At 44.8% G+C, this 15998-nt stretch overlaps 1 protein-coding gene and 1 pseudogene across 7 annotated transcripts in view; both read right to left on the bottom strand.

Annotated features, from left to right (window-relative positions):
• Positions 1-3785: 3785 nt before the first annotated feature.
• Positions 3786-15998, bottom strand: part of LOC114032778 (butyrophilin-like protein 2) — a 105428-nt gene continuing 93215 nt past the window's right edge. For 5 of the 7 annotated variants that reach the window (XM_027848221.1, XM_027848222.1, XM_027848215.1 and 2 more), the window contains 3 exons: positions 14317-14670; positions 6825-6947; positions 3786-3936 (listed from right to left, as the gene is read on the bottom strand). In XM_027848221.1, coding sequence (XP_027704022.1) covers positions 3827-3936; positions 6825-6947; positions 14317-14670 — 587 coding nt within the window. In that variant the 3' untranslated portion in view covers positions 3786-3826. Of the gene's footprint in view, positions 3937-6371; positions 6488-6824; positions 6948-14316; positions 14671-15998 lie in introns of those variants that run through there. The other 2 variants (XM_027848219.1, XM_027848220.1) reach the window with 2 other exon arrangements.
• On the bottom strand, positions 9544-12145 carry LOC114032777 (annotated as a pseudogene).

Here is a 15998-nt window from a genome sequence, read left to right on the forward strand (position 1 = left end):
AGGGGCTTGGGGGAGAGAGGAGGGCCATCCCAGGACTCCTGACATGACAAGTCTGGCTGTGTCCTTGCCAGGGAAACTAATTACCTTCCAAATCTTATGTGAGAAGAGGAATGAAAGGAGTAGCATTCTGTAGGGTCCTTGGAGGCTGGTTAGACACTTCTGCCTCCTTTATTTTCAGAGGCACTAGATAAGGATAAGGGTTCACAGTAGCTAGAGGGGTGGACTTCCAGCCAGGAAGAACTGTATTCAAATTCTGCACTAAGATAGATGGAGTCCTAAACTTGGCATCAGGAATAATTGAATTGGAATCTTGTCCTGGTCACTTAGTTGCTGGGTGAGCATGGGCAAGCCATCCAACCCTTCTAAGTCTCAGATCCCTTATCTATAAAAATGACAAACCCTCTTTAGCCCTCCCCGAAAAGGTGGACATCAGTTACCCTTACAAGCACTCAGACTCATAAGGCAGAATTCATAAACCAGGCTTTATTTATGAAAGAATGTGAATCTTAGCCTATAGAGAGTTAAGAAGCATTCCCTTTCCTTTACAATGCATCTTCATTTCCCCTCTTCAGGGGCCTATATGGATAACTTGCAGCTTAAAATGCTACCTTGGGTGGGGTTGCCAGGAAAGGGAAAGAACTTGGGGTTTTTTAGGGGAGTAAGGGTTCCCTTCTTTCTATCCCTGAGCTCTCCTCCCTTGGGTCCTCTATAGTCCCTTTGACTTAGACTGCTTCCCTGAGTAGAACCACAGAAAAGGGGAGACATTGAGTTTCACACCCCTGCTAGCTACCCTTCCTTCTGGTGGACTATTTCGTCCAAACGAAACTCAATGTCATCAATCATTGGTCCAAGCTCCCTACAAGATGGCTGCACATTGCTATCCTCTACTCCCAGACAGAATCATGATCCTTCTTTTTCATGCTTCTTCACCTACCATCCCTCACTTCTGGGGCTCCACTTATTGGTAATAAATTTAAACTTAGAAAGGACCTCATAGTCCAGCTAATCCATCTCCTGATTTTACAGATGAGAAAACTGAGGCCTGGAGAGTTTAAGTGATTAACTTGTGATCACCCACTGTCAGAGGCAGGTAAATGCAGCTCTTTCTCTGCCTCTCCTCACAGATGCATTTTGATCTGCCTAATCTTTAGCAGTTGCTCATTTTCCCCACGAGATGGTGCCAGCACTCTAGCAACTTTGAGAATTATATTAGCTCATTAATGGTACAGCTCTTCTAGGTCTTCTGGGCAAGGATGGCTTTAGGTTATTTACTCCTTTCTTTTACATAGGGACCTACTGACCTGCCCTATAAACAAAAAACTGAAGAAGTGTGATTATCAAAACTATTGCAATCTCCTTAATGATGAGTTTTCTGGTGATTTATCTACATTATTAATATTTTTTCTCCATCTCCAGGTTGACCCTGACAGGTCAACCTCTTTGTGCAGACTTTTAACAGCTGAGACACTAGAATCAAAGAGGGTCTAATGTGTTCAGATTGTTGCAAGCCAAAGGATTCTACCTAGCTACTTGTGGCTGGCTTTTAGGAGTGCTGCTCTGAGGTCAGCTCTTCTGGCTATAGCCAGAGTTAGGAGATTAGGGGATTAAATTTTGAATTCACATAAATACTGTCTTAGTCATTTTTCTTCTTGCAAAGTATAGCTTTGAGCAGATGTCACTTCCACTAATTACCTAGACTAATCTGTTCTAAGAGTTGCCCATTCAGATGGAAGTGGCCCTTATCTTACCCCCAGGAGGCTAGAACGGTGTATCTTTCCATTATTAATGGCACTAGACATAGTTCTTTGCATTTAATTGACTTTTAAAAGTTCTTATTTTTCTCTTCTCACCTCATTTTCCAGCCTCCATGTGATGATTTCAACATAAACAGAAGTTTGCGAGACTGGTATATAGATGCTTGGCAAATTTTGTGAAAGGGAGATTAAAATGTCAAGGGACTGGTGAAATTGGAACACACAGGATTTTCCACTCTGTCTCAGATTGTGTGGTATAACCAAGAAGTCTTCTAATTAGTTTGCAAGTGCTGTCCTAACTGCTATCTTTTTCAAATTTCAAAAGCAAAACAAAAAAAAAACTCAATCAACCTCTCAGGACTTCAGCACTGGACAGCAACCATACCTGAAACTCCAACTCAGAAAGAGCCCTTCCTCTTCACTGTAGGTGCTAGTGTCCTTCAGGAAACCCTACTCCTTTAGAGAGGATGCTATGCCATCACTGACATTTTCCACGTTTTTGGCCTTGATAACATGCCAGATAAGTAAGCTTCAGTTAATGGTAATATCTTCTGAGTTTACTTTTTTTGTTATATTTTGATGGTCTTTTTAAAAAATTAATTTATTTTGAATTATCAATAATCACTTCCATAAGCTTTTGAGTTTTTTTTTGGGGGGGGCTAGGCAATGGGGTTAAGTGACTTGCCCAGGGTCACGCAGTTAGTAAGTATCAAATGTCTGAGGCCGGATTTGAACTCAGGTCCTCCTGACTCTAGGGCCAGTACTGTCTCCACTGCACCACCTAGCTGCCTCCAAGCTTTTGAGTTTTAAATTTTTCTCCCCCTCCCTCCCCACCTTCCTCCCCAAGATGGTGTGCAATCTGATATAGGTTATACATAAACATTCCCATTAAACATATTTTCTCACTAGTGAGATTGTAAGTAAGAATTAGAACCAATAGGAGGAACCACCAGAAAGAGGAAACAAAACACAAGAGAAGAAAAAAATAGCCAATAGTATGCTTCAATCTGCATTCAAACTCCGTAGTTCTTTCTTTGGATGTGGATAGCATTTTCCATCATGAGGCCTTTGGAGATGTCTTAGATCCTTGTATTGCTGAAAAGTTAGTCATCACACAAAACAATAGATTAGAAATTGACCAGGTAAAGAAGTGGCTGCAACCTCCCAGAAAGGATGGAGACCATTGGCATTCTTCCATCAGCTGCTCACCTCATCTGCTTAGCACTGGTTCTGCTCAGGCCATTCCTGCCCTCCAAAATCTTCAGTGGCTCTTTATTGTGGAGCTTACTCAAATTTTGCTTGGCCTTGATACTGGGCTAAACCTCCCCAATGTGGTGCCCTTCTGCCATTCCAACCTTATCCCATCTTCCTTCATGTGCTCTGTTCTTCATCAGAACCAGGTCTTGTGCCCTGAGGTTGCTCTGCTCTTCCTACTTCCAAGCCTCTGCTCACACAGTTCCGTATGTTTGGAACATCCTTCTTCTCTTCCTGTTGAGTCTCTACCAGTCCTTTGAAGTACAGTTCAAACATCACCATCTCTAGAGAGCCTTCCTGCAATTTTCAGTTCTTTGCCACCACAAAGAGAGCTGCTATAAACATTTTAGAACATATAAGTTTTTTTCCTATACAGCTTTTTTTCCTATACAGCTTCTTGGAGCCACAGGAGAGAGTTGGGGGAATGCTGATTCTGGATACCAGAGGTGGATGAGTAGCTATCAAAAGGGCTAGCTGGGTGGGGAACCTGTAATGCTAAGGCCATACGTACCCTTCTAGGTTCTTAATTGCAGCTTTTTGAGTGAATCCAAATTTTATGGAACAAATCTTTTCAAGATTCATTTGTATTTATTCATATCTAGGATTCAGTCAAAAGGCTGCACTTAAGGATCTAGAAGCTCACATGTGGCCTTAAGGCCACAGGTTTCTCACCATTGGGCTAGGCAGTCCTCACACCAAAGTTATTTGTCTTCCCTGAACACAACCTATTATCCCCCCCCCCCCACCACCCTCTCCCCCGCCGAAGGGAAAGGGGACACAAAAGAAGGCACTGCTCTTCAGTCATGCTGCTCTACCTATCAAGATTCTGGTGATGTATGGGGAAGTTGGGCCTCCTCAGGAGGGGCAAGTGGGTCCCTCCTGCTTCTCCGTCCTCTTCCTTGAACTGAACACCATGGAATAATATCTTCTGTCAATAAAACAAAATCAGTTATTTTATAAGAATTAGCAATATTTTGATAAAGCAAGTGTAATACATTTGCAAATGAAGAAATAAGAAATAAAAACCACTAGAATGTGGACCTGGTCTCAGGAACCAGGGCCAGCCAATCCTTGCATGTCTTAGCCTGCTCTCCCTTACCCCCCTGGCCCTTACCCAGCTAACCTGGACTCATACCCTGTCCCTTCCCCAGGCCTACCCACCCACAGGCTGACTCAAGGAATTAAATAATTTTGATTTGAATAAAACATTGAACCATGATTTAGGGGTGGATTGGACTTTGCCTCATCTGAGTCTCATTTATCTGCTCATTGAAGCAGCCTGGTCCTAGATGCCAGCTCCTCTTCCCAGCATCCTGGCAACCCTACTCCCTGTCACTGCCTCCAGCTCCTCTGTCCTAGGTGAGGTAGCCTCCTGCCTCTTGTTGTTGTGGTTTATCCTTCATTCTCAAAGAGGACCATGACATCAAGGAGATGGTGACATGGCGTGCAATTGTCTGATTTGAGTGAGGGAGGGCTGTGCAAGGTCACCAGCCTCACTTTCTCCTCCAGAGCCATCTGGATCCAGTGACCAGATATTCATCAGGAAGACTGGAGATGGCTCAGGTCCTGCACCTCATAAACTGAGGCCCTGAGACTGAGGAGGGATAGCTGAGGCTTCCTTCAACAGTCATATCCTGGACCAGGCCACTTCAATAAGCAGATAAATGAGACTCAGATGAGGCAGAGTCCAATCCACCACTAGAAATCATTGATTATTTTTTTATTCAAGTAAAAATTACTAAATTCCTCGAGTCAGCCTGTGGGTGGGTAGGCCTGGGGAAAGGACAGGGTATGAGGCCAGGTTAGCTGGGTAAGGACCAAGTGAGTAAGGGAAGACAGGTTAAGACATTCAAGGATTGACTGGGCCTGGTTCCTGGGACCAGCTCCACATTCAAGTTTTGAAGGGAAGAGCTCTGGAAATGAGATACATCAAGTCAGGGTTTTTGAAGGAGAAATAGACCATCCCTAAAGTTGGTAGACCAAGTTATCCTGCCTCTTCTGGTACCTGGCCCTTTAGGGGCATAGATGTGAAGGAGGCACTTCTCTGGAAAAATAAGAAAGTATATGAGATCAAAAAGTGAAAGAGGAACCCCCAATTCCTTTGGGTGTGGGAAGGAAGCCTATTGTCCCTGCCTGCTCTTCTAGGGCTACAGCTAGGGAGGCAAGGGGGGGGGTCTCAACTGTGAACCACATGAAAAGGATCTGCTGGGAGATTGGGACCTCATGACTGGGAAGGGGAGTTAGTCTGGAATATCAGAGGCTACAGTAAGGGAAGAGAGTAGGGAAGAGAAAGGAGAAGGGGAGATCCTATTACTCTTTTTATCCTAACACTCAGTAAGGTTATTCTAGGTTCCTTCTCTCTACTTCTAAGTTCTCAGGCCCATTTCTTGCCCCTGTTATCCCTCTGAATCTTGGAAAATCAGGAAACCTCATCTCCCCTAACAATACGGATTTAAACTAAATTGTTTTCTTGATGATAAAACATTTTAAAAGAAAATATAACTGATTTTTTAAAGGATAAGGGAATGGATTTGGCATTTCATTGGTCTAGGAAATTCTGGAGGAAGAACTTTCATTAGCATTGCTGGTCTGTGCCTCCTCTGCTACCTCTCCCCTTAGAGAGCAAGGAGAGGTAGGTGTCTAACCAGGGTCACACATCCAAGATGTGTGAAAATAAAAAGGGAAGAGGATCCATAAGAACTAAATTAGGGAGAAGATAAAAATAAGTGACATAAAATAACAAAATGTTAAGGAAATAAATTTAAAATAAAAATAAGAAAAAATGAGAATGTGTTTTCTAAACAAATTTGAATTGAAAAGACCCAATTCAACTGGTCTAATAAAAATCTTCCTGGTAAAGGACAGAGTAGAATGTCCAACAATTGAAAGGACATAGTCTCAGGCAACAAGTGACAAATGAGGGAGACTTGGAGTCCCTACATGGGATCAAAGTAGATGTCCTCCTGCATTGAGGATCTGACTTTTGGGGAAGCCCCAACTATCCCCCCACCCTCAATCTCAGGGCCTCAGTTAACCAGGGCAGAATCATTCAGAGGAAGCTGACTCACTTAGGCAGAGAAGCTAGAGGCAGTGACAGGGAGTAGAGTTGCCAGGATGCTGGGGAGAGGAGATGGCATCTGGTGCCAGGCTGCTTCAACAAGAAGATAAATGATGATGCCTCAGATGAGGCAAAGTTTGATCTACCCCTAGAAATCACTGATTAATGTTTTATTCAAATTAAAATTACTTAATTCCTTGAGTCAGCCTGTGGGTGGGTAGGCCTGGGGAAAGGACAGGGTATGAGTCCAGGTTAGCTGAGTAAGGGCCAGCAGAGTAAGGAAGAGCAGACTAGGACATGCAGGGATAGATTGGGGCTGGTACCTGAGACTAGGTCCACATTCAAGGATTGAAGGGAACAACTCTAATAGCAGGCTGCCAGGCAAAGGGCAGCCTCAGCAATCTCCATTCCTCCACTAGACCTAGAAAGTAACCCAGAAACTAGTTCTTGGATGGGGGTTTGTGGAGGATTAGGCTGAAGCGAGAACATGACTAAGAGGTTTCTACCCAAGAGTCCATCTTCCTAACTCCCAGTGGATAATCCTTTTTGATCCAACCCAACTATCACAGAGATCACTCCGGAGTTTCTCTGTCATCCCAGCAAAGCCTAGGTCTCTCAGGCCAGATCATAGGTTCAGAGTCAAGGGAGGGGCCCTACTCCAACCAATAAGGGATCCTCAGATCCCTCTCACAGCAATAATCAAAGGGTCTGGTGGGTAATGGAAGGACTAAAGGCCTAAGGACAGGGCCTTCTCTTACCTCTGGTTCTCCGAAGTTTCATTTGGCAGAAGAAATAAATCATAAAGAGGGAACCAATGAAGACCACCGGTAAAACAAGAAGAATCTTTTTAAGAAGTGTCTTCTCAGACGTGGGGATCCTCTCTGAAAGTAAGTCCCCAAACTCCATTACTTTGGGAATCAGAAAGGGAAACCATGGTCCCTCATCCCTGTGACCCAGTTTAGGGTGGGAGTATTGAGGGTATCAGGATTCAGGAAATCCTGGCGAGGATGGTGGCTTTGTGCGCTGATGATGCCATCTTCCTCCCTTTCACCAACCTCTAAACATCCCCCCCAAAACAAGCTTCCCCAGGACTTCAGAGAAGAGAATAGAAGAATTGGAAGACAGCTTGGACAGAATCTAGCCTAACTGCTTCAGTTTACAGGGAGGAAAATGGGAGAGAGAGGTCTTCCATCCTTCAGTCTGTAAGTCACAGAGCCAGGGATGAAGCCTGGGTCCTCTGCCTCCCAATTCAGGCCTCTTCTCACCACCTCACAGCTGTGTCCTTATAGAGTCAGAGGCTTTCAGGGGATGATGGGCCCTTAGATCACATCTAGTCAACCCCATCATTAGACAGAGGGCCACAGAGCAGAGAGGGAAAGAGACTTGTCCAAGGGATTATACAGAGGTAATGAGAGAGACTGGACTAGGCCCCAGATCTCCTGATTCCAGAGGATGCTACTCTCTTCTGAAGTCCATTCTGGGTTTGGTTCTTACATTCCCATTGAGAAACTCTCTCTGGCTCTCTGCTGAGCAGCCTGGATTCCAGCAGCCCTGGGGTCAGCCGTCCACTAAATTGTCACATTGGTCCATTGCCCTCTCTAGACCTTGGTCTGACCAACTATAAAAGGATGGGATTGGGGACAGCAGTGTGATACAGGAGAGAAGAAACAGCCTGAGCCTTGGAAAATCAGAAGATCTGGTTGCAAATTGTGACCCTGTCACTTGGTGGCTAATTGAACTTGACAGGTCATTAGGCTTTCTCTTCCTCTATAAATAGAGGAGCAGCCCTGGATAACCTCTGAGGTTCCTTCCAGAGATGACACTCTTCAATGCCAAAATTGTCTCTGTCAGCATCTTTCACCTTTTTAGTAACCTTCCCTTCCCCCAGCCTCCCAGGAGCCCAGTGCTCCACTGTCCTCATCAGTAACATGGAGAATAGAGTAGAGGGAGGGGCCACGACATTGGAGAGTTATGGTGGAGCCAGATTGTGGAGGACTCTAAGACAATAGGGAGCCATGGAAGTTTCTTGAGCAGCTGAAGTGACATGACCACAGTTGTGTTTCAGGGAGATGAATCTGGCGGCCTGTGTTAGAGAGATTAGTGAAAGGAGGAAATGGAGACCCTCCTTTGAAACAAAAGTGGAAGCTGGATTTTGGAGTCAGGAGAACTAGGGTCGCATCTCATCTCTGGCACTTGTCAAGGACTTTATCAGGTAAATTAGTCCCTTTTTGCTTTGAATCTTATTTTCTCAAATGTGAAATGTAAGTTAAATGATGAATAAGATCTCTTTCAACTGCAACTCTAGATTCTAACTGTTCTGCTCTAGAGAAGGGCAGCTTTTCAGGAGCTAATTAACTGCTGGGCTGTAGCCATGGCCACGGGGACACGGCAAAGGCTAGGGCCAAACCTGGTCCCTAGTCTAGAAATGCACCCTCTCTGCCTCAGGGCTCTTTCTGTAATGCTTCAGAGGAGGAGTTTTCTATCAAGGTCCCTACTGAGAGTCTTCTGTGGGTCTGCCCAGACCTGTCCTAGGCCCTTGGGGTAGGGAAGGAGCAGGAGAGAGAAGTCAAACAGCGTAGGCCCCGCCCCTGAAGAGCTCACTCTCTAGGTGGGGAAATGAGCTTAACTCCTGTAAAGACATTTGTGAACCGGATGACAGTGTAGGGTCTGCTGGTGGGGTACAGAGACACAGCCCTCTGACTGCTTAGAGACCCCATGTTTGACTTCCACCAGATGAACCAGTGTCCTCAGAACTAGACCTGATTTCTTCCTTTTTGCCCTAGAGGCTGAATTGGGAGCAAGAGCTAGAAGTGAAAAGGAGGCCTATTTATCCTTCCTGTCCAGGTGAGCTGCCCCAGGTGGGAGGGGCTGCTTCAGTAGAGGCCAAGGCCTCTGAAGGTCTTCAGCCAGGGGCTGGATGACCATGTGCCCCCAATGTTTTAGACCTTTCAGTGGTTTCCTTTCAGTGGCTGGTAGAACTAGGTGGTCTCTGAGCTCCCTTCCAGCTCTGAGATTTTGTGAGGAGGCTGAGTCCTGGTGAGACAGTGCAGTGTGAGTCTGAGTGTGAGGCCTCTCCCTTCCCTTCCTTCATCCTCAGAGCTCCTCTGCATCTTCACTCACTCTCTTCTCTTCCTCTGTCCACAAAAGGAGAGGCTTCCCTGCTCATTAAGGCTGATTCCTCTCCTCATGCCACTGATCCTGTCCCCTTTCCTTCTTCCTTCCCCTAGGACCCTGCTCTATAATCATCCCCTCTCTTATCTTCAATGTCTCCTTTTCCAGTGGCTTCTTCCCATTGGCCTAAAAATATGGCTGTCTTCCCAGTCCTAAGGCTTTCTTTTCTTTTTTGATGGTGCCAGTTTTAAAGAAATTTTATTCTCCAGGACAAGAATTGCATTTCTGCTTATTTACAGAACTGATAAAGTGCAATGTTGTTCACTTCTCTCCCTCTGCACAAATTTAAGTATTCAGAATGCCCAGACTCACACAGTATATGTTACTTTTAAACTGCTCCTGCTTTGGATACAAATTTGAGTCCTTCAAGTTTTGGAAAGCTGTGCAGAATGCTCTTTCTTCTGGTGTGTTTAGTCGACCTCTTCAATGGTGGGTCCAGAAGAAGCACCTCCAGGGAACCCACCAGGCATGTCTCCTGGCAGGCCCCTGCACTCTGGTACAGCTTAGTAATGATGGGGTTGCAGACCTTCTCCAATTCTTTCTGCTGATGCTCAAATTCTTCCTTCTCAGAACTCTGGTTCTCACCCAGCCAGTTGATTATCTCATTACATTTGTCAAGGATCTTCCATTTGTCTTCATCACCAATTTTGATTTGCAGTTTTTCATCCTCTATGGTAGCCTTCATGTTGAAAGCATAAGATTCAAGAAAATTCTTGGGAGACACCTAGTCTCTCTGTTTCTCATCCTCAGCCCTGTATTTCTCAGCCTCCTGGACCATGCACTCAATATCTTCTTTGCTCAGATGACCTTCATCATTGGTGATGGTGCCCTTGTTCTCCTTGTCTGTGTTCTTATCCACAGAAGGAACAGTGAGGATGCCATTTGCATCAATGTCCAATGTTACTTCAATCTGAGGAACACCCCTGGGTGCTGGGGGGATTCCTGTGAGCTCAACTTGCCAAGCAGGTTGTTATCCTTTGTCACTGCTGTCTCACCTTCATAAGCTGAATAAGCACACCAGGCTGGTTGTCTGAATAGGTGGTAAAGGTCTGTGTCTGCTTGGTGGGGATGGTGGTATTATGTTGGATCAGAACTGTCATAACTCCACCAGCAGTTTCAATTCCAAGGGAAACAGGAGTAACATCCAACAACAGCAAGTCCTGCCCATTCTCAGATTTATCTCCAGACAAAATGGCAGCCTGGATGGCTGCACCATAGGCCACAGCCTCATCAGGATTGATGTTCTTGTTGAGCTCCTTGCCATTGAAGAAATCTTGCAGAAGTTTCCAGATTTGGGGATGTGAGTGGAGCCCCCCAAGAGGACTATGTCATGAATCTGTGATTTATCTAGCTTGGCATCTCTTAAGGTCTTTTCCACAGGGTGCAGTGTGCCATAGAAGAGATGAGCATTCAGCTCTTCGAAACGGGCTCAGGTGATTGATGTATAGAAGTCAATACTTTCACAGAGAGAGTCAATCTTAATACTGGCCTGGGTCCTGGAAGGGAAGGTATGCTTTGCATGTTCACAAGCAGTGTGAAGACAGTGAACAGCCCTCTTGTTCTCACTGATGTCCTTCTTGTGCTTTTGCTTGAACTTGGCAGTGGAATGGTTGACCATCTGGTTGTCAAAATCCTCCCCAGTGGGTGTCCCCAGCTGTGGACTTGAACTCAATGATGCCATCTTCAATGGTAAGAATGGAGACATTGAAAGTGCCACCTCCAAGGTCAAAGATCAACATATTTCTCTTGTCTCTAACCTTTTTGTCCAAGCCATAAGCAATAGTAGTAGCAGTTGGCTCATTGAGACCAGTGATGGTTCCAGCATTTTTGGTGGCCTAATTTTGAGAATTGTTGAAATAGACTGGTACTGTGACCACAACATTTGTGACAGTGTTGCTTTAGCAATTTCTTTCATCTTGGTCAAAACCATAGAAGATACTTCTGGATATAAACTTCTGGTCTCCCTTGGACCTTAGGCCTGCCTGCATCATTCACCACCACGAAAGGCCAATACTTCATATCTGGCTGCACAACTGCATCATCAAATCTGCAACCAATCAGGCATTTAGCTTCAAAAACTGCGTTGGGGGGGTTCATTGCAATGTGATCCTTTGCAGCATCACCAATTAAACGTTCTGTGTTGGTAAAGGCAATGTAGTTTGAGGTGGCCCTGTTTCCTTGGTCATTAACAATGATCTCCACTTTTCCATGTTGGAAGACGCCCACACAGGAATAAGTGGTGTCAAGACTAATGCCAACCATGGGTCCCTTTGACATGATTGCTGGGGACTTGGGGTTGTAGCTGACTGCTGTGGAAGAAGAAGGGCTGCTGCTGCACTGAGTAGACCAGGCCTAAGGCTTTTAATGATATCTTTACCCTTCTCCAGTAACTATTCTTTCACTGCTAGAACTGGGGGGAAATTTGTCCAATCCCAAAAGTCTCCAGGGCCTCATACCACACTTTCTCTTTCATGCCCTTCAATCTAACTTTCTCCCTGACACCATTCTGCTGAAATGTTCTCTCCAAAGACAACAGTGGCCTTCCAAAAAATGGATGCCCTGGAGTCCTTGGAGTCCTCATTGTCCTTAACCTTTCTGATTGTTATTGGCCAACCCCTTCTGGGACATTTATTGTTCTGTCTTCCACTGACTGCAGAGACAAGACCCTCTCCTGGTGTTCCTTTTACTTCTCTGATGACTCCTTCTCCATCTCCTCTGTTGGCTCTTTGTCCTCATCTCACCCTGTTAAGGAGATGTTGGCTGAGACTGTCTTTCATCCTCTTTTCTCTCAATACTTGTAATCTTGGCAATTTTATTCTCCAAATGTATCTAACTAACAACTCAAACCACACGACTTTCAGACCTAAATCTCTAGCCCTGACTTCTCTTCTGTGCCAAGGCCCTCCTCTCCACCTACCCTCAGAGAATCCTCTTCTAGATGCCTTTTCAGCATCCCAGACTCCCCATGTCACACACTGAGCTTATATTAGTCCTTCTTCAATCAGTCCTTCTTTCTGATTCATCATTTTAAAATCAGAGGCACCATGATACACCCATTCCACTACATTTGAGGAATCTTTGATGCCCTATGTCCCTCACCTTGAATACCAAAGACTCTGCTAATTCTTCCTCATCTTGCCTTCCCTTCCTCTTCATTCTCTCTGACACATGGCTTCCTTTCCCCCTGCCTGGAGTCTTCCATTAGCTTCCATACATGATTCCCCACTTCCACTCCCTCTCTGCACCCTCCATCAGCTGCCAGGCTCCTCTGCCCAGCATGCAGCCCTGCTCAGACTATTCCTGCCCTCCAAAATCTTCAGGGGATCTTTATTGTGGAGCTCACCCCATTTCCCTTGACTCTTATAGAGGATTAACCTCTTCACTTGGGTGCCATCTGCCCATAGCCTCCTTCATCCCACCTTCTTCCATGTGCTCTGTGCTTCAGTCAGACTGGACCACACATTGTGCTCTGAAAATGACCTGGTCTTCTAGCTTCCATGCCTTTGCTGACACAGTTCCCTGTGCTAGGAACTTCCTCCTCCCTCTTTCTCTTCCTATTGAGTCCTTACTAAGCTGTTAAAGTCCAATTCAAATGCCCCCACCTCTAAGAAGCCTTCCCTGATTTCTGTAGCACTAACACCTCCCCCATCAGGCTCCACATATTATTTCATTTTGCTCCCTTCTCATGCCTTTATCTTGAACTAGTGTGTATTATACTTAGGTCTTATTATCTTAGTTCTTTTCTTTCTTTCTTTCTTTCTTTCTTTCTTTCTTTCTTTCTTTCTTTTTTTCTTTCTTTCTTTCAGGCAATTGGGGTTAAGTGGCTTGCCCCAGGTTACACAGCTAGTAAGTGTCAAGTATTTAGTCTGAGGCCAGATTTGAACTCAGGTCCTTCTGACTTCAGAGCCAGTGCTCTATCCACTGCGCCACCTAGCTGCCCCTTAGTTCTTTTCTAAATGAGCAACAGGGTCTGCACACAGTGGGAGCTTGATAAATGTTTTTGGAATTGAACTAAATTATGGCCTATATGATCTACCACTTCATTATACAGCTGGGTCCTGATTAGCTTGCAGAATGAGTCCCTCAAAGTGGTCACATTGTTTGATTCCGCACTGCATATTCCCATTGGGTTACAATCAATGACCGTATTTCATATAATTTCAAACCATGTGAATTGGAATACATTCAGTTCACTCTAAGTGGGACCTAGCTGTATACATCAATACCTTAGGCATTGCAACCTTGTGGGTGTGCATCCAGCTAGAATGAATTCTCTTTTGGAATTAAGTTGGCACAGAGACCTTAAGTCATTTGCCTGTGGTCACACAACTAATAATAGTCAAAGGAAGCATCTGGATCTGGGTCTTCCTGACTCCAAGTCCAGGACTCTAGTCCCTGAGCAATACTGCTTTTCACTCTCCTCTAGACTATTTTGGGGGGTGTTAATCATCATGTCTCCATGGCTAGACTAGAATCTCTTCAAGAGATGAGACCAGATTTTCTTCCCTTTTTCCCTTCTTTCCTTCACAGACTCAGCTAGCATAGAGCTGGGCACACAGAAGCAATCTAGTAAATATTTATTAATAGGCCAATGTGGGTGAAAGCTCCATAGATGACAGTCAAGAAGCCCTCAGACATATAGTACACTGGGTAATGTATGGTTTGGGGTCCCAGATGAGGTGTGGCATATTGTAATTAGAGAAAATAATTATCTGAATTTGGGAACCTCGGCATATTGGGAAGGCCTCCATAATTGTTCAGTGAGAAACTCCAGAAGGATCAAAGGGAGGGAAGAGAATGGAAGTCACGAGCCAAGGTTCATGTTTCAAAGTGAGCTGGTCCCTTCCTCAAGCACACGATTTCACACAGGCTGTATCCAAGCAGTGTGTAGAGAAGAAGAAAACGGTCAAATTTGGAGTAAGAAGAGCTGAGTTTGATTTTCAGCCTGACCATTTCTAAGGTATATGATTTTGGTCAAAGCGTCTCTCTTCTCTGTGCCCCATTTCCCTCATTTGTAAAATGAGGGGGTTTTGACTCAACGTTCTTTCAGAAAGAAGTCATAAACCAGATAAGACTTACCTTCTACCTGTAGTTCAAAGTGGGCATCATTGGAATAGTCACGTGCCCGGAAATGGCAAATGTACTGACCAGCGTCAGAGACCTGGACCTGATGGATACTTAAGATCACCTTTCCCTCTGCCATGTCATATTTCAGCATTTTGGTCCTCCCGTGGAACTCAGGGTCCTGTGTTTCCTCCACTTTGCCCTTATTACAGTACTCGTGCACAAGAGTCTGGTCTCGGAAGCATTTCACAGTCATCTTCCTAGCATCCATCTTAGGGGAGAGGTGACAGGAGAACATGATATCCTCTCCCTGCTTGGCTTGAATGACTTGAGCAGGACCAATCACAGTGAAGGGTCCTGTGGGGAGTTCTAGGGACAGAGCAGAAGAAAATCAGAGGACCATGTGGGTCAAGGAGGGAGGGCAGGTATGTTTGGGAGTGGGAGGCAGGAGATCTCAGGACTATAATGCTCTGACTTCTGTTCCCGGATCAGTTGCTGGCTGTGGACCACTTTTTAAAATGTGATTCATTTGTAGACAAGCCATTCTCTCTCTTGACTGCCTTGTGTAGTCACGGAGGTAGGTCAGCTGTTTGGGGGCTGGAAGATTGGAAGCAGGGACAGGAAGTCTCCTGCTGCCATCAATGGCCTTAAGGGAAGTATCAGCTTCCGCTCCACCCTTGCCCATAGATAACTTACAAGTGTAGAGGGAGCCCAGACTTCTGGTCTGGTGTTAGCCTGGCCCTTCTACTATGGCTGTGCAGCTGAGTATTTTAGAAGTGGGGAGAGCCAGGTGGGACCTCTGTGCGGCAGAGTAGTGAACTCAGGGAGGAGTAGGGGAGTCTGGTCATCTGGATAGATGGAAAGGCCTGTTTGGCTTCCTCTTCTAGATCTCAGCTGGCCAGCATGGGGATGGATCTGACCAACTCATTCTTTTTTTTTTTAAATGCAGAAAGCCAATTTATTCCATCATAAGCCTTACACAGTTAGTCATGGACAGTAACAGGCTGCTGGTTGGACGAGTTACCCAAAAGACAGAGTATACAACAAGTGGTCAAGGACTAATTCCATTTCTGTTTGTTGAAAAATAATTTAAAAGAAACAAAAAAGGAAGAGAAGGAACCATCCAGAATTAATTTTAAAGCACATTGGCTCCCAATTGTTATGTTTTCAGATTATTGGGCAGGCTACTAGGCGTGCATCTGTCAGGTAAAAACATACACTTTCTTTATGACTTGGTGGTCCCAAGTTTAAAAAAAAATCCACAGGAAGGAAGGAAATTATATGAAAACATAGCTCTAGAAAGATACTAGGGAGCAAAACTGTATGAGAAGGTGAACAGAGATCTTTTGCAGGTACAGCTATGACATTTCACATGGTTCTTTGTCCCCCACCAGATGAGAAGTGAAGGACAGAGTAAAAAGTCATTAGAAAAAAAAACAAATTAAATGAAATAGAAAAATTTCAACACTTGAAAGACACTTAAAATGAACCAGCAGAAGCCAGTTTATGTTGAAATTTCAAGGTGGTATAAAAAAAAACTTCCAGGCTATAGTCAGATCATTCATTTTCACTACAATTCCTTTTAGGGATGGATTTAAGCTCTCATAGAGTCTGCTACTCTATATCATCCATCCATCAGGGGCCAGCTTTGACTGTGAGGTACCAATAAAATAGATCAAGTTCTATAAAAATTTTTG

The sequence above is a fragment of the Vombatus ursinus genome, unplaced genomic scaffold (genome assembly GCF_900497805.2).
Source record: "Vombatus ursinus unplaced genomic scaffold, bare-nosed wombat genome assembly UNPS02005659.1, whole genome shotgun sequence".
In the NCBI taxonomy this organism is placed as follows: Eukaryota; Metazoa; Chordata; class Mammalia; order Diprotodontia; family Vombatidae; genus Vombatus; species Vombatus ursinus.